Source organism: Corapipo altera, unplaced genomic scaffold (genome assembly GCF_003945725.1).
Source record: "Corapipo altera isolate COAL_440 unplaced genomic scaffold, ASM394572v1 62, whole genome shotgun sequence".
NCBI classification, from domain to species: domain Eukaryota; kingdom Metazoa; phylum Chordata; class Aves; order Passeriformes; family Pipridae; genus Corapipo; species Corapipo altera.
This window is the reverse complement of record NW_020884894.1, coordinates 11,236,420-11,260,691: the sequence shown is the minus strand read 5'-3', so window position 1 is coordinate 11,260,691 and position 24,272 is coordinate 11,236,420. Positions and strand designations below refer to the sequence as shown.

The 24,272-nt window shown below is 42.5% G+C and overlaps 1 protein-coding gene across 1 annotated transcript in view; it reads left to right on the top strand.

Moving 5' to 3' along the window:
- Positions 1-19,462, top strand: part of GLG1 (golgi glycoprotein 1) — a 78,022-nt gene extending 58,560 nt beyond the window's left edge. Inside the window, exons 9-26 of the mRNA XM_027646692.1 lie at positions 2,427-2,548; positions 3,204-3,305; positions 5,097-5,250; positions 6,927-7,064; positions 7,903-7,989; positions 8,884-8,946; positions 9,616-9,729; positions 10,131-10,219; positions 11,082-11,199; positions 12,199-12,291; positions 12,831-12,968; positions 14,302-14,425; positions 14,764-14,906; positions 15,145-15,246; positions 15,896-16,003; positions 16,618-16,738; positions 18,595-18,701; positions 19,193-19,462. Coding sequence (XP_027502493.1) covers positions 2,427-2,548; positions 3,204-3,305; positions 5,097-5,250; positions 6,927-7,064; positions 7,903-7,989; positions 8,884-8,946; positions 9,616-9,729; positions 10,131-10,219; positions 11,082-11,199; positions 12,199-12,291; positions 12,831-12,968; positions 14,302-14,425; positions 14,764-14,906; positions 15,145-15,246; positions 15,896-16,003; positions 16,618-16,738; positions 18,595-18,701; positions 19,193-19,360 — 2,091 coding nt within the window. The 3' untranslated portion in view covers positions 19,361-19,462. The remainder of the gene's footprint in view (positions 1-2,426; positions 2,549-3,203; positions 3,306-5,096; positions 5,251-6,926; positions 7,065-7,902; positions 7,990-8,883; positions 8,947-9,615; positions 9,730-10,130; positions 10,220-11,081; positions 11,200-12,198; positions 12,292-12,830; positions 12,969-14,301; positions 14,426-14,763; positions 14,907-15,144; positions 15,247-15,895; positions 16,004-16,617; positions 16,739-18,594; positions 18,702-19,192) is intronic.
- The last annotated feature ends 4,810 nt before the right edge of the window (positions 19,463-24,272 follow it).

Sequence of the window (24,272 nt, the reverse complement as noted above, 5' to 3'; positions counted from 1 at the left end):
ATTTTATACTAGAGCTGTTTTGACAAATAGTTTTTCAAAAGGGCTTCTATGGTGCCCTGGTCTCATCTTTGGGTTTTTTTATGTTCAGTCCCTTGAGTGTGTAAAACTATAATCCCTGTTTAAAGGGCTTTTTTTTTTTTTGTTTCCAGTTTCTAATACAGCTGATAGTTCATTGTTAATTGAGCTCCATATGAGAATAAAAGTTCAGAGAACTGTCAAGTTTATCCAGCTCCTTTTTTTCAGCTGCGAGGGTTTGTTCTGGGAGGAAGGAAAATCCTATACAACCTTCACTTTTATCACTGTGCCAAATTATTCCTTCTTCCCTGCTGTCATGGCAGCTGGCTTGGTGCTGCACATCTTGCATGTGGTTGAGAACTGAGACAGTGAATTCTGCAGTAGTGCCCAAAACGGTCTGGAAGGACAAAGAGGTGCTTTGCTGCTTCCAAGCTCTTGTACCCATTGGATTTTGGCCTCTTCCACTTGATAGCAACAGAAAAACCAATAAAACTGAGATCTGAGGAAGAATCCTGCCTACCTAATGCTCTGGCCAGTTCATTTAATCTGTGTGTGTAATAAGGTGTTGGGTTTGTGGTTCTATTCACTCAGTTTTCCTTGAGGCACCGATTCCACTATTTGTACTCGAACCTTTTTGATAATAAATGTTTGACATAAACATCTGACATAAAGTGATGCCAGCACTTTATATGCAGAGTATTGCCCATCCATGCAGGCTGTGTGTGCGTGCACCAGCAGAACCACAATATTCTTCTCCTCCTTGCAGTGACTCTTACAGAGTTTGTGAAGAACACATCACTTCTCACTTCTACTGATTCCTGTTATGAACTGGGTCTTGTATTGGCTTTTGTTGGACCACTGTCAGAGGCATATCAAATAATAATAATAATAATAATAATAATAATAATAATAATAATAGTTATTGTTATTATTTTACTGAAAATATCCCAAGAATTTTTGATAGGCAGCACTCTTCTGATCTGCCTGCATCCCTTAGAAGCTGAAGCTGGGGATGATCAAGAGTGAGTTGCAGGAAATCCTGCTTTCCTCCCAGGCAATCTGTGGTCTGTCCTGATGATTGTAAGTTTCCTATTGGATAAATAGTGCTAGCTTGTATTTTCTCCAGTTCTCTGATGCCTTTTTCTTCCCTGTGTTTTGTGATGTTAGGGCTTTGCCTTGAGAGTTTCCTGGATGGTGTTTAGGTGCAGACTTTGAAAGGTGGAGAATAAAATTGTGACTGTGCTTTTGATTTAGTTGGGCTCGGGGCTAGAGACAAAAATCATTAAGTGTCAAGATGTTAACAGCATAGACCATTTGATGTCGGTGTGCAGTTGCCTTCTAAGCAAGCTCTCTGCCTCTTTTTTTCCTTTCCTCTCCAAATTTGTCAGCTAAAAATGTTTGCCTGTCAAATGATGATAGCAGTCTGATGTCAGTCAGTCTTTGGGAATTCACAGCTTGATGGAAAATGAAGTGGGACATGGGGATCCTGGCCTGAGTTATAGTCCAGAAGCTACCTTTGTGCCCAAAACTACTGATTAATTGAGTTTTACCCAAATTCCCTTCCCCTGGCCCAGCAAACACCTCCGAAATTTATGTTCAGATGCCGTTGACTGTTTCTGGATGTTTGCTTATTAATAAGAGAAAATTCTCTTTCTGGAGCTTTTGTCAGAATAACATTTTCACAAAAAGTAAAGACTTGATGGAGCTGTTCATGCAGTATTTACCTATGACAACTGAAAGTATTTTGAAGTCATAAAGGGAGTGGTGGGAGATCTATCTATCTATCTATCTATCTATCTATCTAAAATACATACTATAGACCTTGGGTTCCAAAAGCTTTAGCAGGCATCCCTGAGGAAATGGTACTTCATGGGGCAGCAGAACAGGACATTTTATATTGTATTTCAATAAAACCTTTGTGTCCTCTCCAGGCAATTAAAAAACTGTTTTAACTTTTGTTTGTAGTTAGGCAACTGGTCTTTAAGCATTGATTTGGGTTTCAGTTGGATATAAACTTCATGAAAATATGACAAATCTGCATGCTTGGTATCATCAGCCTTATGGAATGAGGTTGCCACCAAAGATTAAGATGGATCAAAAATAGAGTGTGCAAATTTTACCAGTTCAGTTCTGTAAATTAGTACATAAGTGGTCCAGCTTTAGAGTTGACCTTCAGTGGGTGACTGGTCTCACCCAGTGTTCCTGGGCTACTTCATGATGATAATTAGGGTTCAGCAGTGCTGAACTCCCGTGTCTGGCAATTGCGTTGGCAGCACAAGCGCTTAAAATCAAACCCTGTAGGGCAGAGGTCGTACGTGGTAGCATTGCTGCTGGCACAGAATTGCCACGCTGAGAGGTTGTAATTTAGGTTGTTAACATTTGTCTTCCTCTCCACAATTTCTTTCTTGCAGCTGCAAACCCTGATCCAGGAGACTGACCCGGGTGCCGATTACCGCATCGACCGCGCGCTCAACGAGGCCTGCGAGTCGGTGATCCAGACGGCCTGCAAGCACATCCGCTCGGGGGACCCCATGTAGGTGCCTCCCACTGGGAACTGATTTGTTTTTTCAGTGGGGCATCTATGAAGGTTGTGTGGCTGAGCAGTAGGAACACTAAAAACCTGTCCAGAAATGAGGGACTCCAGAGTGGCGATTCGTGCAGGGCTGGAGGTGTGAGCTGAGCTCTGTCTCCGTTCTGGCTGCACAAGCAGGCCAGTGCTTTTGTCACAGGGCTGGTTTAGCACTGGTGAAGGATGTAGCTATCTCAGGCTTAGACTTGGTAATATTTGTAATATTTGATGTGCTCATTTCCCTAACTACATAAGTCTTTAGCAATATCACAAAGTGACAAGCCTGGAAAGTCCAGGTAAGCAAACCCATAGTGCAGAGACAGCTGCCTCCAGTCTGATAATATATTCCCCCCCCAAGACAGATTTTCTATAGAATACTCCTTAAGATTTTTGTTGTATATCAGACTTGCTGAGATAACTAAAACAATGGCATTTAAAAGGGTACAAATCTGACACACAGTTGGTTTAGATGTAATCTTTTGGAAGGAAAAGAAAGATCTTCACTGCTTTTGAACTTCTTATCTATGGTTCATTGGAAAGACTGATTTGCCAACACCAGCTGTTATAAGAAAGCCCAGCATGATTCTGACAGTCTCTGGCCTAACTTTTCTGTTTGCAGGATTCTGTCTTGCCTGATGGAGCACTTGTATACTGAGAAGATGGTGGAGGACTGTGAGCACAGGCTCCTGGAGCTCCAATATTTTATATCTCGTGACTGGAAGTGAGTACTGTAAAATGAGATTTATGCTCATGTGATGTTTCTTTTTAGTGTTTGTTTGCATTAGCAGTTCCTGGTAAAGCAGTGTCGCTTATGATGGTTCAGAAGAGGATTTTTAAATGTGCCAGGTCTGTAGGGTGCTAATGCCTGTCTAGAACAGTAGAAATGATGCAACCCTAAAAAGTGCTCAAGTTTTGGCTCTGAAATTCGGTACATCTTTAAAGAATTCTGTCTGGCTGTACTGAAGTTTAAGGTCACTTTCTGTGCAGGTGGCAGCCACTTGCATCTGCTCTGAGTGCTACAATATGGGACTTATGGAAACCAAGCTTTTCAGTATAACAAAGGGACACTGTGTGAGAAACTTCCTGCTTCCATTTCTGCCTTTTTTCAAATTCTCTAGGTGTGATTACAGTATGACAGATGTAATACCCTTTGGAGCACTGCTTTTCCAGCTTTCTCATCCAGAGATGGCAGTGCTTTGTTTTAAATGAATACAAAGCCCCTTGTGTCTGTGCTGGTTAAGATGAGGAGAATATAAATTTGATAAAGATGACCAGTGAGGAAAGAATTAAGTGTTTGGCTTGTCTTCTAAAGAAGATTGAGAGGTGAGGAAGTAGAGTACATTAAATGGGATTACTGCAAGAAATTGAGAAATTGTTCTCAGTGGCCACAAAGAGTGTAAGGCAAGAAGTGATGGGCTTCCATTACTGCAAGGGGTGTGTGAACCAAACATCAGGAAAATCTTGACTCATAGCAAGTCATGTCTTTTGGGCAGCATTGCCAGTAGTTAAGAGTTGGCATGCTCTGTGAATCTTCTGCTTTTAAAATACCTGGGGCCCTGTGAACCAGAGAGTTTAGGGCTTTGGGGCTGTTTATTTAGTCATCTCAATAACTGTCGCCACAGGTACACAAAAATACTTAATTTTTTCCCCCTTCCTGTTTCCCTTCATTGTTATTTCTCCTGCCTGTACCATGTTTCCAGCAGGTAATTCGTTGCTTGAGCCAAACTTAATTGATTGAAAGAAGGAAGATTGAGTATTTGCATTTTACTGGGAGTAAAGATAACTCAAATTTATATTACATGCTGGGCAGCATTAGCTCATCTTTGTTTAACCACTGTTCCCCAGAACTGGCTTATAAAAGCTGTTGCATTTGCTGTGTCCCTCCACTGAAATCACTTGATGTTTGTCTTCTGTAGTGTTGTAGAAATTGCAGGTTTCCTTTTTGGAAAGTTAGCAATATCTCACTTAGCTTTCCTGTAATTAACTGTCATCCTAAGAGATCTGCACTTGTATACAAAAGCAAGGGATGCTGAGTCTTCAGTTGGCTCAAATCCAGGGCAGACAGAATTCATCCAACTCAGACTTTTATGGAATTGGTGTTTCAGAATGGCAGCAGTACAAAGTACACGCAAGATATTATACAACCAAAATGTGGTATGTACCTGCCTTTCTGCTGCTTTAGGACATCGAGGAGATGATTTCTTTTCTCACATGTCAGCATTTGGCTGGTATGCTGCAGAACAGAATGGGAGGTGCTTCAAGAAGGGTTGAAGATTTAATCTGTAATTAAAGATTTCGGTGTTATTTTTGCAAGAATACAGAGTTGATTCCAAACTGAGTGATGGGCATTTTTCTGCCTGTTGGTTCAGTTGGTCAGACACTGCTGCTGAGTGATGTGGTGGTGGTGGTGGTGCCTGAAACTTGGAGTGGATTTTCTGCCTCAAAAGCATTTCAGAATATCGAAAGTGTTCCAGTTTGAATGAAGTGCCAGTGACAACCCTGGTGTTTGCAGGTTGGACACAGTCCTGTACCGCAAGTGCCAGGGAGACGCCTCCCGGCTCTGCCATACCCATGGCTGGAATGAGACCAGTGAGCTGATGCCTCCAGGGGCTGTTTTCTCCTGCCTGTACAGGCATGCCTATCGCACAGAGGAGCAAGGAAGGAGGGTGAGTGCTGGTGTGCAACTTGCTGCCCTTTGACCTGTGATGGAAGGGTTGCACACGCGTTTGAAGTTGGACACACTGTGATAAAACTGCCAGAACTCACGAAAGCTGCTTCAGAAGCATTTACTGTAGGGGGTAGTTGCAGTGCTTTGGGTGCCCCACTCCTCCTCCAGTGTGCCCTGAGGGTGGCTGTTCTGGCAAGGCAAAACAGGCCAGCAGGATGTGACATGGGCCAGTGGAGGAACTGTGCACTGACACCGACTGACGTATCTGTCCAAATGCACTGCAAGTCCTCCCCCATGTCTTCCCAAAGAGGAATGTGATTCCTTGCAGATAGCTAGCATAGCTGCAAAATTGGTTTTATGCTAAAAGAGTTTCAAGCTCAGCTTTCCTTGGCTGTTTCTAATTAAGTTTTGATTTGTGTACAGCTTCAGATTATACTCCATTAAATTCTTCCTGTTGCTATAACACATCCTTCCAGTACTGTGGAGCGTGCTGTCCTGGTAAATGTGCTCATGCTGTCTTTAAAGAAGACAGTAGGGATCTGACTTGCTGCCCTGCAGTCTGGAGATGCACCATCATGGCATCTGTAGTTCAGAGCTGCTCTTTTCAAGTTTGCTGCCCTCTCGTGCCTTTATCAGGGCACTCAGTTGAAAGCAACTGGGTACTCAGTTCCATTTCTGTTGGCACTGTGGTGTACACAGCCCCCAGCAGTTGGTGGGTTTACACAGTGACCTGGCTTAAAAATTAATTTCCACAGCTTGATTTAAAAGGTCTTTTGTGGCAGAGGTCAAGTATTGATTGAAAGCATCTCTCTTTTAGGAATAATTTTTATTTAATACAGTTTCTTAGTCTGCTGAGTTGAGACTTTTTAATTCCATTTTATATTAGTGCTGACCAAAGAAATCAATAGCCACCCTGCAAATAATCTATCAGAGAGAGAAAAGGTTTTTAAATGTGTTTTTCTAGTGGAAAGTAGGCTAAGGGAGCAGCTGTCATTTTGAAATTTAGTGTTGGAAAGCAAACTCTTGGGAGGTTAGGCCTGTACTTCTTTCCAGTGCTGTTGACAAAATGCTACATAACTTCAGTGGTTTGGATTTTTAAATGTTTGAAGTTTTAAGCTTCAACTGGTGCATTTTAGGTCTGATAAGCACCATACCAGTATCCCTTGGTTTTCTACAATTTGTTTCTTCCTGTCTCGCAAGTGCTGACTCTGATGTGCTGCAGTGGGGATTGCTGAGCAGAAATTACAGCTGGACTCTATTACCTCATTCTGGGCTTCCCATTTGGTATTGAGGGCATGAGCTATTTTGACTTCCTTCTCCAGAAGCAGTCTGTGGCTTAGAGTGAAGGGGGGTGGTGCAGCAGACAGCCTAGGGACCTGCTCTGATATCTCATTTCAAAAATCAAAGTACAGGTTTAAGAATATAAAATTAATTTTAGTGGAATGAGAGGAGCCTCTGTCTAAACTAAATGACAGAGCTCCAAACTCTTTTGGAGCCCAGATTTGCTTTTGGGGGCCCTGGCAGACTTGTGCTGAGCAGTGCAGGACTCCTGGGCTTTCTGGGACTGCTGATGGCATTTGTGGTCACTCTCAGAACTTTACCTGACAGCATCTTCTTTGCACTGTGTGGATTTAGAGACCCCCTGTGCTTAAACAGTCCCTGTCCTCCTTGCAGCTATCACGGGAGTGCAGAGCAGAGGTCCAGAGAATCCTCCACCAGCGAGCCATGGATGTGAAGCTGGACCCAGTTCTCCAGGACAAGTGCATGATTGACCTGGGGAAGTGGTGCAGTGAAAAAACAGAGACAGGGCAGGTACTGTACACAGGATCACTGCTGCTTTGGTTGGGAAGCTGGAGGGTGGGGCAGGGCAAAAAAGGGCTTAAAGGGACATCTTCTTGTGTGCTGCCTCTTTATAGCAGAGAATATATTAAAAATTAGGGCGGTATGAAACATAATCTACACCAAACTGAGAGGTGGGGATGATACAAAGAAGCTTTGCTCATACTGTATGGCTTCATTCAGTAGGTTTAAATGTGTAGTGGAATGAGAAGGGGGAGGGAGTAGTTAGCAAGAAGGACTTTAATGAAGCAACCCCACCCCCCTCAGTCTCTTATGTGTAATATTCTATTACAAGCTTGACATTTCCCACATAAACTTTATCCCATTTCCATTTGGCAAATACTGACATGCTTCCTGTGTTTATACAGAACTGAACTAACATCTGCAGCTACTTAACAAAAGTTTCAACAAATACTTTGATGTTAAATTGCTGTGCCCCAGGAGGGCTGTAGGGAAGGAGCTGTTGGGCAGCAGATGCCATGGATCACACACCACTGTCCTTTTGAAGGACCCATCATAGGTTGTAGTTTGGGTAACTAACCTCTCCTTAGGGTTATGCAAAGGGCAAATTAAATGTGATATTCCAGAAGTGAAAGCACATCATGGAGCCTTTGAGAGCAAGTGGTGATGTCTTACACCAACATTCTCAATCACTACTACATGTGTGTGGGGGAGTGCTGGTAGAGAGTGGGATTAAATGAGATTTAGGACTTTACCAAGAGGAGGGCAGTTTCACGTGTGTAACAATGTTTTAAGCCCAAAATTTCAGCTTGGGTTCTTGGATCACACACTGAAATGTCTGTTTCTGTAGGAGCTGGAATGCCTTCAGGACCATCTTGATGACTTGGTGTCTGATTGCAGGGACATAGTGGGAAACCTCACTGAGCTGGAGTCTGAGGTGAGTGGTTTTCAGCCTGGGGCCAAGGGAATAGTTGAGCATGTCTAGTTAAGCATGTCATTTTGATGATGGTGAAAAAAATTGAGGTTAGAGGAGCTGCAGAGATGCATCTCTGGGATCAAAGAACATACTTTTTATCTCATACAATGGAAGTTTTCATGGGGGGTTCTTGAGGAAGAGAAATGAGCAACAGTTCAGGATTTTAGGTTGGTGAGGGCATTTCTCCTGCTTAAAAGATCACTTATGGTGCTGAAGCTAACATTTCTTACACAGGTAACCCAGGTACCTTTAATACAAATCAAGATACATGTTGGGACTTCAGATTTCACTCTTGCTTGCAAGTAGTTTTGAGTACCATATTGCAGCTTCTCTCCCTATCCCAAATTTTTGCAGGAAATCACCACCGGGTAGATCAGCACAGATTTTCAGTGAGGTTGGGAGCTTAAACTATTTTATGATGTTACATATTTGATTGTCATGCCCCAGCCTGTTTGGCATATCACTTAAAATTTACATTGTGCCCTAGAGAAAGCTTCCTTCCAGTGGGTAGAAACTTTTATTTGCTCATAACTGTCATAAATCTTCAACCTCTGTGTGGGTGTAAGGTCATTTCTAGTGCTATAGCACCCAGTTTGGAGGAGACTGGCTGAATTATCCAAGAAAGGAGTTTCTGTGGAGACCAGGCTCTTCCCTTAAGGTGGAAGGCTTGTCTTGCATTTGCCATGTTGTTGGCAAGACTGAACCGTGGGATTTGCAGAACTGAAGGGTGAAGCTGTCTGGATTGCAGTTTTCAAAACCCTGTAATCTGGGTTGAGTTTTTATCACAGGGTTTTTTCACAGCCTTTTTTTCCTGTTCATTCACTGTGAAAACGAAATATTGCATGTTTTCTGCAGGACATCCAAATTGAAGCCTTGCTGATGAGAGCATGTGAGCCCATTATCCAGACATTCTGTCATGTGAGTACTCTGTAACAGTGTGTCTTTGAGGAAAAAGCACTTTGTGGGAAAGATCAGAGGGTTTTAGTATTAGTTCTTGCTACACTTCAAAAGTAAAATCAGAGGTAATCAGTTTCAAAAGTCTTTAGTTTAAAAGTCACTCTAAAATAAAAATTCTTAGTTCCAGCTAATCCTTCTGCTCTTGTCAGAGCCCTAGCGTAAAAGCTAGAGTTTGAAGATGAAAATTGCCTTGTAATTGCAAAAATCACTCTTTACAGTGAGTTCAGTACTAGACTTCTTTCCTTCTCCTTTACCTGCAGCCAGTGTGTGTAGCCACTCCACTCTGTGCAGCTGCTCAGCACTGCTGAAATAACTTCACTGATCTAGGATTGAGTAGTTAAATAGCAGTGAAGGCACTGATTATAATATGTCATGTAAGCATTGAGTCTCTGGTATGTTCCCCTGAGTCTGAAGTGTGCATGTTCCTGAGATGGTTCTTTTCTGAATTCTATGAATGTAGTTGTGTACTAGAGTTGTGTGGTGCAGCTCCAGGGTGCTCAGTTAGTAGTAAGCTCACCATAGAGGGTGGGACTGTAAGTTCTGTGTTTCCTGGTCACAGTTGTCTAAAGGAGCATAAGAACCATGACTTGTAGGAGTAGCTCATTTTTAAGCCTTCCATCTCTTTTTCAGGAGGTTGCAGATAACCAGATTGATTCTGGGGATCTGATGGAGTGTCTAATACAGAACAAACACCAGAAGGAAATGAATGAAAAATGTGCAATTGGAGTTACTCATTTCCAGCTGGTAAGCAATGCTGTCCTCTGTCAGTGGAAGCCTGTTCTGTTCTTTCAGGGTGTTGATTTATGAAACCTCTCCTTCTTTGAGATTGATTTCCCACTGTATTTAGAGAGCTCCTGTGAATTCAGACAGTTGTACTTGCATGCCTGATCATAAATGGTCACTTTTGGAGATGATTGATTTAACTTCAGGTTCTCCTTCCTCCCTGGCACATGGTAGACAGGGTCCCAACTTCTTCAGCAGTGCAGCATCCCCCCTTGCTCCCACATTAACAAGTTGTGAACAAAAGCATTTGCTGGTTGTGTGATTCAGCAAGTGTTCTTTTGGGCAATATTTTTTGTTTCAATTTGTTTTTTTTTAAACTCCAGGTGACCAAAGTTGTTTTTCTCCCCACTTCTCTCTTGCAGGTTCAAATGAAAGATTTTAGGTTCTCATACAAGTTTAAAATGGCTTGCAAGGAGGATGTGCTGAAACTTTGCCCCAACATCAAAAAAAAGTATGTATGCTGACCAAACAGCAATCTGATTGTATAAATATGTAATTAAGTTACAGGATATTTCATGAGAGGACAGAAAACATTGGACTTCCTTTAAAGGCTGATTGTTTTGTATGTGTTCCCTTAGTGACTGTGTTCTGCAGATGCTTAAGGCCAGAGGCATTGCCTCCTTCTTCAAAATTTCCTACTGGATACAAGCCTGTCCTCTTTATTGTTCTTGCTGTGAAATTAGCTAATTATTACAATTAGTGGATTGCATGTCCCAGAATGTTTTATATCCTTGCTAGATTCATCTTATAAGAGGCAGACTGCTGTTGTTCCAGTTGCTGATCTGGAAAGGGAAAATATCCCACTTGTTTTAGCTGGTTTATTCATTCAGTGTAAGGGGTTTTTTTAATGGCCTACTGCAATGATGTAAGGCTGAATTACACACAAGGTCAGTCCTGTTTGTGGATAGCAAGACTATTTGCATTTTATGATATCAATGCCCTTCCTATAGTGTAAAAGGATTGCTTGCAATGCTATGTAGGTATTCACCTTCATCTATTTCTGAGATTAAGCAAAGCTTTTCTAAAGTGCTGATGTGACTTAAGAGCCAAGGTATTGCTGGGCAGAGGTGAGGTGGGGTTTTGAATTTATTCCTGTCTTTGGATGTAGACTCCAATCAGACAGCATCAGATTTAGGGTTTAATTGTGGTCCAATTGCTCTACATAGAGCTGTACCCCAGCTAGAAGTAAGCACAGATGCACAAGGACTTTATATCGTGTTTGGATTATTGCAGTCGGTTTCTCTGGTGTGGTGATCTAACACCAACCTTGGCTGGTTCAGTGGATGAGCAAAAAGCTGTTTTCTCTTCTGCAGGGTGGATGTAGTGATCTGTCTGAGCACAACTGTGCGCAATGACACTCTGCAGGATGCCAAGGAGCACAGGGTCTCTCTGAAGTGCCGCAAACAGCTGCGTGTCGAGGAGCTAGAGATGGTAAACATGCCTGAAACTCTTGTTCTCCCCGCTCTTCTAGTCAGGTTCTTCAGTTAAAGCTTCCTGGTTTGTCCACTTTGGGGGGGGAGGAAAGGAAGCTCATTTGTAAGATGTATCTAATTTATTTTTTCCACTCTTCTTACAACACGAGGCTCAATTGCCCTTCACAGTGAAAGTAATGATTGTCTGCTTTAACACCTTAAATATAGTCTCACAAAGGCCAAGGCAAGCTAAATGGTCATTGGGATTTCAGCTAGAAGTGATTATGTTTAGTGTTAGATAGCAACGTGCTACACATGCTGATGTTCTTAAAGTCCTCTAGGAGAGAACAAAAGCTTCATTTTACAGGCTGAGGAAACAAGCACAGATGAAGCAACTCAACTCCAGCTGCTTCAAGTTGCTCAGTGGATAAATAGGAGTAGTGTTTGTTCTGGTAGGCAAAGCTGCCTCTCAGCTTCCTGCTGCAGTGCTTGCAGCAATAAACTCTTAAGGTCTTTGTCTAGTAGGTACTGTTTGAGTGTTAAAGCTTCACCTTAAGTAGGTCCATGTCAGAAGAGGCATCACTCTTGCCTTTTAATGGAAGAATTTAAATGCTGGGCATCACCAAAATCAGGAAACTTCAGTCACAGCCTCTGGATCACCTGCTAGATGGGTGGCTGTTAATTTGTCCTTTGGCTTTCACATGGAAAGACTTCAGTTGTCTTGGAGGTTTGTAATGATGCCCTTTTAGGAGAAGCAGTGGAAACAACTTACCAGCTCTAAAATTTGATTTAAATGTTTTCTTCAACCTAAAAAGCTAACTGATCACTGCAGGGAATTGCAAAGTTGGTTTCCCACTAACATCACTTCTTGCACCCAAGACCCTTAAATTCAAAGAAACTGGATGCCTGTTGTGAGAGTTTCTTGCTTTTTGTGGGTAGAGGCCTCTAGTTAAGAGATTAACAAAGTAAAGTAGCCTTGAGTCCTACTTAAAAGTTCATATTGTAATTTGTCCTGCAGACTGAGGATATCAGACTTGAACCAGAGCTGTATGAGGCTTGTAAAAGTGACATCAAGAATTACTGCCAAAACGTGCCCTATGGCAATGCTCAGGTAATGAACTTCATTAATAACTTACAATTTAATTTGTACTTTCATTTCAGAAAACTTTTGAAGAGCACTTTTACCCCTTTAAGTGCAGCTCGAGATTTTCATTTTGATGTCACTGAAATATTTTGGTAGTGCTTTGGAACGTTAATTTCTTTTTTGCCACTGGTGCACAAGCACTAATAGTGGGTGAATGCAAGGCTGTGAGCACTTCATTCTTCAGTTAATGCTAATTTTAAGCTATTAGCAGCTGGTTACTGCAAGTGTTGCTAAAAGATTTCTGAGGCATAATGTCTGCAAGATGAGATTTGTGGGTTTGGAGTAAGTCCAGGAGACCCTCTTCATCTCATTAAATCTTTGTGAGAAAAGATGAGCTTAAGACAAGTTCTGGAAATGAGCACTGGTAATGACTTTGATAAAATCTAGGCATTGGGAACTTAACTGCCCAAATCAGGTGAAGGAAGGTCGTTAGGGGAACACACAGCTGTGTGTGACAGAACTGTGTCCCCAGGGTGTCCCTTACTGCTGCAATACTGTGTTGGCAGATTATTGAATGCCTGAAAGAAATCAAGAAGCAGTTGAGCACAAGGTGCCACCAGAAGGTGTTTAAGCTGCAGGAGACGGAGATGATGGATCCAGAACTGGACTACACACTCATGAGAGTCTGCAAGCAGATGATCAAGGTAATGTTAGTGCTTATTTAAGAGGGTGAGGTTGGGATAGAAGAGCTCTATTGGCTTTGAGCTTCCCATAAAGGCTTGTTACAAGACTGCTGTGTTGTTTCAGAAGTATGATTGCTTTTTTTGCAGAGTAATCTGTTTCTTAACTCTGAATCAGGCTGAGGTTTCTTCAGGGCTCTTCTCTTTCAACTTCCTGATCAAAGCCTGTGCACTAATAAATTTGTCTACCCAACCACCAGCAGAATTGAGGAGGCAATCAGTGCTGAGGCTTCTAGTGCACTTTTCATTCAGTCAGTTTGGATTTGGATTGGCTTTATGCAAAGGTGAAGAAATTATGATTACAGAGAATTGTAAAATCTTCAGTTCGCTGCTGACTTGGTGCACACAGACTTTCATCAAAGCAATAAAACAGGCAAAATTATGCAAAATTTAAAATTAGAAATGATAACTGAAAGTGGTACCATGTGGAAAGCAGCAGTGAATGCTCATATAAGACATTCTTTCACAGTAGGAAAAATTGCAAGCCCTGGAACTTTAGTATGTGTGGTCTTTGTGCAGTGCCCTTATTCCATATTTTGGCTGAAGAAGCACATCTTCAGAATTTTTTGCTCTCCAGTGCAGATTCGTGCTTTTATACAAAGACCTGTGCTCTCACCAGAGTAGTGAGGATTAGAAGACACAACAGCCTTATCTTACACCCACAGAATTAGTTTCTAACAAATGAAATTAGTATCTTGGTATGAATTTTGGGTAAGCTGGTTCACTTTTGACTCTCTGACTTGGGGCAGGACTGGGCACATTAGTATCAGTGAGCTCCTCTCTGCTTTGTCCTTCTATGTGGTCTTAGTTTGTGCTGAGCATTAATAATGAAGTCTTTACCTGTTGCTTTGTCCAGGCAGCATTTATACAAAACAGTAGTATGTGTATAGACTTAAAGATTGATTTTTTAGTTTCTAAAATAAAGGGGAGCAAAAGTATTTGAGTATGAGGCCTAATTTGGTGGGTATTTTTTTCCAAGTGTGCTGTATCTTAAGAATAGGAAATAAATAAAGGCAATTTGCTTTTGGTACAGCCAACAGGAGGTGGTGCCTAGAAGCCAGTCAGGACTGTACAGCTCAGTGCTCAGTCTGTAAGCACAGACATTAATGCCCACAGTCAATTCAGAGAGTAGCACTGCTCTTTGCAGTAGGTGTTGGGGATAGGGACTGTATGCACCTCTGCATTGGCCACGTGGTTATTCTCTTCTGTGAGTTGGAAGCTGCTTGTTGGGTTTGGGTTTTGCTTTCTCAAGTGCTTAGTGATGAAACTTGTTGTTTTTTGGGTTTTTTTTCTGTAGCGGTTTTGTCCAGAGGCAGACTCAAAAAATATGCTACAGTGTTTGAAACAGAACAAGAACAGTGAAGTGATGGATCCTAAATGCAAGCAGATGATTACCAAGCGCCAGATCACACAGAACACAGGTATCTTCTTCTGAAAGAAACTTCACTTGCTTGCCTGAGCTCTTCATGGCTGGAAGAATATCAGTTTTGTTTTATTCTTCGTGTTTTTCAGTGCACACTCTGATCTCAGTCAAGTTCTTGAGGGTCAGCATGTGTTTTTGAATCCTCTTTATTCCTGAAGCTCTTACTTCACAAGTTGAAATTCTGTTGTGAAGAAATACTTGTTTTCCCCCAAAATTAAGTTCCTTGGTGGTACAATGTCATCTAGGAAATTTCTGTCCAGTCTCTTTGGGAGTGTTGTGTTGTGCAGTCTGAAGAGATGTGTGCTCTAATGAAGTTCTGTCACCTTTCCCACTTAGATTACCGCTTAAATCCCGTGCTCAGGAAGGCGTGCAAAGCAGACATACCAAAATTCTGCCAAAATATCCTGAACAGGGCCAAGGATGATACAGAGTTGGAAGGGCAAGTCATCTCATGCCTGAAGTTGAAATATGCAGACCAGGTGAGTAGAGCTGGTGCATGCAAATGAGAAACTGTGCAGGATCGTGCTGAGCAGCAGTCATTGAACAACAGATCAAACTGAGGCTTGTGGTGTGTTCAGTGTTTGTGACAGGCTGTAGGTAAATGAGGTTTTTATGTTCCTGTACAAGTATTAGAGGATACAGAGGTTAAAATACAAGGTGATTGATTTATGAAAATGAAGGTCATTGAGTGAGTTAATGACTTTCTCCTCCTCACAGCGTCTCTCTCCTGACTGCGAGGACCAAATTCGAGTCATAATCCAGGAGTCAGCCCTTGATTATCGGCTGGATCCCCAGCTTCAGATGCACTGTTCTGATGAGGTAGGAGAAGTAGCTCCAGAGATACTTTTTCAGGATGAAAACTCCCTTCATGTAACAGCTTTTTGTTTCTTTAAACAAGAAGCTTCCCAATAATTAAATTTTAAAAAAATCCCTTTGAGCTGCCTCTAGCTGGTCAGATTCTCTGCTTGTGACTTTTGCCCAGTGTGCAAGAATTGCAGTTTCCTGTGCAGTGCTAATATGAAGTTAATTTTTTTATCTGGGATCTCATCAGTACTTGTGACTATGAAAGAATACTGCTTTCCTGTTGTCAAAAAAAATGTCTGTCAGTTCTCTGGTCTTGTCAACCTTAACTGGAATACATTCAGGTTTTTGAGTTTTCACTTTTGATAACAGAGTTGGTCATGCTTCAAGTGTTACTTATTTCATACTTTCACATTCTTTCTGTGCTGTTTTCCTCTCGGCCCTCCTCCTCAGTACAGCAATATTGACTTCTTGCTGCTGGGTTTAAAGGGTATACATATTGCATGAGCCAGGCTGCATTTGGCTCTAGAGATCTGGGGGGGAAGGAGTCTCATCATGTATTCTCTAGCTGTGCCCTGTGATGAACTAATGTATTGAGATATAAATGTGCTAAAAGGCAGAATGATTGTTGTGAACTACTTATGTTAAAACACCTTCTTCAAAATAGATTTCCAGCTTGTGTGCAGAAGAAGCAGCAGCTCAGGAGCAGACGGGGCAGGTGGAAGAATGTCTGAAAGTGAATCTGCTGAAAATAAAAACTGAAATGTGCAAGAAGGTAAAGGAAATAAATTGGATGTGCTCTAAAAGGCATCCCATCCCTGCAGAAGTCTGTGATTTTTCCAGATCACAGCCTAGGTCGTGTTGTAGCTATTATGAGGCCAGAGCTCTGAAGTTTCCCTACATATCTCAGTTCTGGCCTGCAGTGATTCGATTCTGTTTCAATTTGCCAGTCAAAATCGTGTCGACAGTGCCTCCTCTGCAATTCCAGGCTTGAATCCTTCCTTGACTGTGGTTGCCAAAGTTTCTTGTTGCTCATCTGTTTCCTGGTGCTGTCTCCATTGCAGGCTGCCTGGGTGCTGGGCATGCCCTTGGCACGGCTCTGTGAATCACCCGTGGCTGATTTCAGTGCTAACTGAAGGAACCCTGACATATTGTCTTTGTATTTTAGATTAATATGAGTATTTTAATGAACATAACTACTGTAAATGTTACAGACCAGGGCACTTATTTAAACCTAAACTATCATTCATAGCCTCATCCATGGACAGTGGTGGATTTTCTCATGATCCTGGATTTTAAAAGTTGGTACAGCTTTCAGAAATATTGAGCAGCATGAGTTTTGTTCTCTCTCCTTTTTCTGAGGTGTACTTGTAATTTCCTCCTCTCCAGGAAGTGCTCAACATGCTGAAGGAAAGCAAAGCAGATATATTTGTTGACCCAGTGCTCCACACAGCCTGTGCCCTCGACATCAAACACCACTGTGCTGCCATTCCACCGGGGAGAGGACGCCGTAAGTGCTTGTGCTGTACCTGTGTAACCTCTCAGTCCTGAAATACTTAACCTGCATTTTCTTGCCAGTGTGATCTTAAGTACAGGATATTTCCACCAATCATTTGTGGGCAATAGGATGGAACAGCAGCAGAAGTGGTAGATGGATGGGTATCAAGAAGTCCTTCCTTGTGTCCAAGGCAGGACTTATTTGTTCCTCAGTCCTGATATAAAATACCTTTGCAGCCTTATCTGCAGACTTAATGAGTATATTTCTGTGCCATCATTCATATGATTGCTGACAATAGTGTGTGATACCAGATCCATAAACCTTCTATAAAATCCCTCCTCAGTTAAATCCCATTGAAAATGAGCTCTTAATAAACATGGACTCATTTTTCAGTGAGGTTTATCTCCCACCTTGTATCAGCTTCACATAAGATACAGCTCCCAACCTTACTTATGACAATGTTCTATCAGACTGTATCAAAAGCTTTCCTAGAACTAAGCTGCTTTTCATAGAGCAGCAAGTTGGTTTCATTTCACAAGAGTCATTCTTACCTAATCCTCTTGATCCTTCTTTCTTTGTGTCAGTCTTTGTCCATGGTTGGCTTCTTTGTTTCAGTATCTAAAACTAAACTGAAGTACTTTGATTTAATTTCTTTCTTCTCTGCTTAAACATACCAGTTTTTTCTTTTCCAGCATTGCAGAGAGTAGGTAATCATGACTTGATTTTCTGAGTTCACATAGCAGGTAAAGGCTTTGAGACTTCATCAGCTGTTCCAGGTCCTCTGAGTTCAGCAAGTTCAGACTACTTGAAATGTAGTACAAATAAGTATTTCCTAACACTTTCTTTCCTGTTTGAGTCAAGCTCTTGCACTCTGTTACTGCTGTTATGTTAGCTACCACAGTATGTGTGGCTGTTTAAGGAAAGCTAGTGGGGAAAATAGTTCTGAACTTTCCCATCTTTCTGAGTTTATCTGGCATTAAAAATAGCAGCCAAGTATTTTCCTGATCATTATCTTTTGTGCTGGTTACTGAATGCCTTTTTGAAATTCTGGATATCCTTTGTTTATTCCTGCTTTGTCATAATTCTTTTGATGTGTGTTCTGATGTGTTTGCACTGAAGGTCTGCAGGAATCTGTAGCTTAGAGAGGGCTCTGCCTGCGAGTGCTTGAACTGACAATTGTGTATTAAAAGTCTGGAGTTAGCTTAAAGTTTGCTACCTGTTTGCTATGAACTAAATAACTCTTTGCTGCAAAGCAGAAAGCATCCAATTAGGGTTTAGTCAAGTATGGTAGCATGAGTATAAAATACAGAATTTGATGTCAGTGTCTCATATGAGCATATAAGAGCTCATGAGTTGGCCAGGCCGCTCCATAGGCACCAGAACACTGTGATCCCACTTCCTTTTCACAGGACTGTGTGAAAACTCAGGAAGTTAAACAGTTCAGAATATTTTGTTGATCAAAAGAAGCTCATAACGAGCCTAAGGAGATAAGACTGTGTTTTTTTCCCTGAGCTGAATTTGATCTTAGCTCTGTCTAAAGGGTAGTGGCATGGAATTTAGAGTGTACAACTCATTGAAGGTGCAAATTTAGCAGACTTCCTGAAATCTCATGTAAATCACATGAATTATATATTGGATATGTACTGTAATTTTTTTTTGGAAGTCAAAATTCCTTGCACCTCCAAATGCAATATTGCTCATGAATCTTGGTGACATTACCAGCCTCAGGGGTGCAGGGGTTTGTTTATATTCTGTTTGGAAAGCCCGTGTAACCATCAGCCTTCAGGAGAATGGAAGTGCCCCTTTCCACAGCACGTGGTTGGAAGCTGCTGTTTCTGTTTTGTAACACCATCTTCTGCACATTACAGAAATGTCATGCTTAATGGAAGCTCTGGAAGATAAGCGTGTGAGGTTGCAGCCTGAATGCAAGAAACGCCTTAATGATCGGATTGAAATGTGGAGCTATGCTGCAAAGGTGAATATTTATAAGATTTCCTTTTTTTTTTTTTTTTAATGCATTAGATCTCTGAGTTGCAAGCTCTTTATGGAAAAACTTCAACTGTAGTGAAATTTTTGTTTCTGAATGAAGTTCAGTGTTTTGACTTTGGTCTAGAAGAACTGAAAACAGGTCTTCTTTTTTGAATTTAGATCTTACTCTCTCCGTGTCTGGGATGCATCCCCAACAATGCAGAATTAAGCTGTCTTTTGTGCATGTAGGGCTTGGTCTCCTGTAGAGAAGGTTTGGGGCTATGAAATAGGAGTGGCAGAACTTCCTGTTATAAAGGTGCCTCCTGAGCAGCGATTCCTTCAGATGAATCATTGCAGGACCTGCTTGTTTCTGGTTCAGGCCAAGTCTGACGACAACAGGAGGAAAGAGCAGTACCAGAGACTAAAGCTGATAAATGCCACGGCTGAGGGCTGCATGGAAGGCACAGCTTGGCTTATTTATTCCCTTTTCACCTCCAGGTTGCCCCAGCAGAAGGCTTTTCTGACCTTGCCATGCAAGTTATGACCTCTCCATCCAAGAATTACATACTGTCTGTGATCACGGTTGGCATCTGTGTACTCTTCCTCATCGGCCTGATGTGTGGACGCATCACCAAGCGGGTGACAAGAGAGCTCAAGGACAGGTAGAGCCTGGATTTCCTGCTGAAGAAATGCCTGCCCAGTGCCCAGTTTTGTACAGCCCTCCTCTGTATAGTCTACCCACCCCCTCTTGTGAGAGGAGAATAAAAAAAAAAAAAAAAAAAATTAGAACAGCAGCAGGTGTTGGCTCAGTTTTCCCATCCTGGATCTCATCCACAGCATCTTCATCCTATGAAAGTTTGTGTGCAACATTGGCAGCCCAGCCAGCAGCTTTTGTTACCCCTTTGTTAGCAGACTCTCGTTTACCTGCCTGTAGACAAGTCTCTGTTGTACTGTTGGAACTGCCTTCACTCTCCAAATCAGACTGATATGACCTGCAGCTCAAGCAGTTTTTAAGTAAATTTTTAAAGACAGACATATATCTGCATACCGACTATATGATTTAGGTAATGGTTCATATTGAAATCTAGTCATCCTCTGTGGCTGGGTGAAATTGAGGCAGGAAATTAAAGGGTAAATTGCATCTTACACCACAGTTGGCCTTGTTTTGGACATCTTGCTCGTCTGTGTAAAGCATCTTCAGAGCATAGTCTTGGACAACCTAAGGACACCAGTCACTGGTGTCATCTCCTAGTGAATATCCTGCTTTTGTGACTGTGGATTTTTTTTGGCTGAAAAGATGTCCTCCCTTTCTTCCTCTGCCGCTCGCAAGATAGAATAAAATACTGACCAGGATCGAATACTCATGTGAGCTGTACAACTGTTTCAGTAGATTAAAGACACGGTGTAGACACGAGGCGTGAGACCGTCAGTAGTGAACGGTGCCACTGTCAGTGGGCAGGATCAGTGCCCTGATCAGTTACTCGGTCAACTTTTTTATTATGCAGTAAAATTCTAACCCTCCTTTTATTTTACCTCGCTGCTGCCAAGCTGTTCCCCTTCCAAATTAACTGTCTGTAGAGGGTGTTGACACACTGGCAGTGCCGTGCTCTGTCAGCGATGCAGAAAATGACTGAACGCTCAACGTGCTCTGTCTGTGTAACAATTACTTGTGGGTTATCACAGTGGTTTGTAACCACAATTTGGGTCTCAATGGTTTGAATGGCATAGTCTGAACCACGCTGAAGAGTCATTTTCGTTTCCACAACTACAATTGACAGTGATAGCAACTGGCGTTTCCTGGGATGTAGGACACAGGTGCCAGTCCAGAAGGCCAAGCAGGAGTGGATGGCAGGATGATAGTGTTGTGTGAAAGGCAGAAATGTCTGGATCTTTAAGGGAAGTAGCTTTCACATAGTTACCATCAACATGAGAGTGCAAAGGAGGTGTTTTAGAAAAGCTGCAACAGTAGCTGTGGCCTCTTCTTATGGTCGTCTTTGTTCCTCAAGTAAAAGGAGGTGTGGAGGTCACAAGACACATGCTTTGACCGAAACATGGAATGTGTTGCTGAAATCTAGAAGAGGCTGCACAAGAGTCCATGTCTACAGTAGGATATATTTTATTCACCTTTTAGATGTGCTCACCTGTGTGTGCCGCAGTAAAAACTTTATTTTCCCACTTAGCACACTGCTAGGCAAAACCTGACATTTCCAGTTCTCCTCATTGTTCTCTAGAAGAACAGTGGAGGTGGTTTTGGGACACTTTAAAGTGTGGACCAGCTGATTCTGATGATGCTGAATGTACAGAATAGCATATACAAAATACTGTGAGCATTTGCTGCAACTGAAGCTTTTTGCAAATGTACCTTCGTCCCGTTCTGAGGATGGGCAGCAAACTGTTAGTGGTATGGTTTTAGACTTACTATGCTAGTGAGTCTTTCACAAACACTCCTGGTTTTGTAGCAAAGTACTATGAACACAAGGAAGCAGCAGCAAAAGTCTGAGTGACGAAGATTCGGTGGGGAGTTAGTACATGGTAGGATTGCTGTTAAGTGGTTGGGTAGAACAGAACTTAAGCCTGAATTCCTTCTCTTGCCCCTCTTCCCTGGTACTAAGGGAGCTTGACAGGCCCTCTGTCAGCGTGAAGTGGAGCAGAAGAGGAACAGTTAATCGGGTCTCTTGAGGTAGCACAGGTGTATAAAACCACAAATGTTAGTTTGGCAATTAGAAGTGTTGTTGTTTCACTTGACTGAGCACTGAAATGACTGCTATAGAGATGGGTGTGTTCCCAGAGCTCCCGGCAAGGGAAGTGGGATCTAGGTGCAGCCTTGCTTGCTGGCACAAGTCCTGCTTCTACATAATGTCTATCAGGGCATAATTAAATTGCCATTGGAGGGCTTTTTTTAAACTGTTGTGACTTTTTGAGAAGGCATTTTGTAACCTGATTAGCTTGAGAAGCCTAATTAGTTGGTTTATTGTCTAGAAATAGCATCTTCCACTAAAGTCCAAAAGACATTGCAGTGAAAATTGTAGGTTTGTAGCCATAGTTCTGAATGTAAACTCTGTTCAGCTCTGAAGGTGACTTTCTTTACTTTCAGATATAAGGCTTTCTTGGTTTTTTGCTTTTTAATGTGGAGGAGGTTAAAGTGAGGGTACCTGGAGCGCTGCATTAGGAGTCTGTGCTCTGTGGTGGTGTTTCTGCCTGTGTCTGTGGTTGGTGGTGTTTCTGCCTGTGTCAGCAGACTAACCTTGGAGTTTGGCTTCAGTGTGAGTGCGCTGGGAGGTGTTAGAGGTATGTGGCTGGAGGCCCTTGGAAACAAAGGTAGGATGCTAAATAAACCCTTTGTCACTGTAAAGACGCAGACCCACCTTTTAAAAGGTGGGCACTGTCAAAGGGTCCTGACCATTTTATCATTTGAACATATTATCTTTTCATGTTTTAGAAAGGGGTCTCCTACTACTGCTAATGACCAAATTTGCTTTTTTCTTGACTAAAAATCTAGCAGTCCCAGTCTTGAAACATTCTCGTCCTTTTCACGCATACCTAAAAATCCAGAGGTTTTGCAAGCACAGAAACCCACAGGAGTGCTCTTCCAGAAATAACCTGGTTGTGCTGTTGCCAAACACATTATCTTGCCTGCAGGTAACCATTTTCCACTGCAGGGAAAGAAAGAATCAAAGAAGCACAGAAGGATGGGGTTGGAAGGGACTTAAAGCTCATTTCATTCCAACCCCCTGCCACAAACAGGGACACCTTCCACACCAGACCAGGTTACCCAGAGCCACGTCCAGCCCACAACCTCTCTGGGCAATCTGTGCCAGTGCCTCACCGCCCTTACAGGAAGGTGTGAGAAATGGTTGTAGGAAACACTGCTGTTGCCTTGAACTTGAGAAAGCCTTTGTAACTTCTCTGGAGTAACAGAGAATGTTAGAAATAGCTGCAGTCAGCCAAAAGAAGCGTGTTAGGGTGGGAAAACCTGGAGTGCTCCTTCCTCTTCATGACCCTCACTTCTCACTGGAGGAGTCTGCCTTCCGCTGAATGCGGTTTAGGAGATGGTTGGTTGTTAGGTTTTTTTTTCTCATCATCATCATGAAACCTTCTCTTGGAGAGCTTTTTCTAGACTTGGTGATGCTGTTGCTCAGGGTGTGGATGGAAGGGCTGGATGACTGGGATCTAGCAAGGCATGCACCTCTCCATTTGCTCCTAGTACTGCAAGGGTTAACAAACTGCATTTCCTAAATGACAGCAAATGCACATGTCAGGAACTGTGCGTGATATTCTCCTCATTACTTCACTCCTGCTAGCCTCTTACTCTTTATTCTTGTTCATAGTAATAAGGTTATTTATTGTTTACCTAACCCTTAACTAATCAGGTCCTTTGGTGAGTTTCAACTTGGGATTCTCCTGCCTTGCTTTTGTCACCAGGCTGCTGGAGTAACTCACCTGGATAGGAACAAAACTTGTGGTACTTGAAGTACTGTCCAGCAGGTTGGGATGAGTATCTGTATGTCTGTGTCACTGTAAAGGGCTGGAAAGGCCCTAGTGAAGGTCAAATAATTCTGTAGCAAAATGTTAGCATTTCCTCCAGAGTCTGATGCTTAAATCCAGGGGATATGATCAGTCTTGCTCTGAAAGAATCCACAGTAAGCTCACTGTATGAAAAATAATGGAGAGGTGAATGTCTCAAGTTCAGAAACTAACTGCAGGTAGGTACAGAGGGAAGAAATGCAACAAGTCAGAGGGATCACTCATTGTAGAGGAATTGTGTTCAATTTGGATGGCAACTTCTGTTAAAACACAAGCTTTTTATTTAGTCAAAGAAGATTGTAGAGTTGTTTATTTTTACTTTATCAGTCTTGTTCGGGGAAAAAAAAAAGAAGGTAGTTTTGAGGTGTATGTGAGTGTACAAGTATGGTATGAAACCAGAATATTTCATCTAGCACTTCTGTCCCTATTTGAAGTACAGCTCTGTGGACTCAGCTGTAGTGTGGGTTTGTGTAAGAGCACGTAGTTAATTCTGGGGCTCAGGTCCTCCAGGCAGTTCCCAGGTGCTCATGTTTGCACAGTCTCCCCATTTGGGAGCCAAACGTGCCATTTTGCTTCCACAGATCAGTCACAGTTAGAGGGGACCCAAATCACACGTGACAGAATTCAGCTGGCACCACTGTTTGTGCTGTGCTGGTGGAATTCTGTATCCACTCCATTCAGTTCCTGAATGCTGCCTGTATGGGACAGGGAGGAGTAACATCACTGCTCTTCACTGGTCAGAGGCAGATTTCCTCCTTCCACAACACCCAAATTTGATTCTATAGCTGACTGAATTCACCCTTCTGGGGTGAATTGCTGGAAATCTCACACCACTGTCCCCTCTGTTGACTGAGTTAGAGGTGTTGGCGTAGCTCTCGCCTTGGGAAATACTGATGTAGGAGAAAAGGGAAAGGTGTGACTGCGGCCCGTGGACACTGGTGCCGAGTGGAGGATCAGGAGCTGTACCGTGTGTGTTGGACTGGGCACGTGCCGGTGTTGGGGGTGAGGGGCACCCCGACACCCTCAGTGTACAAAGCAGACCCAGCGGATTCCT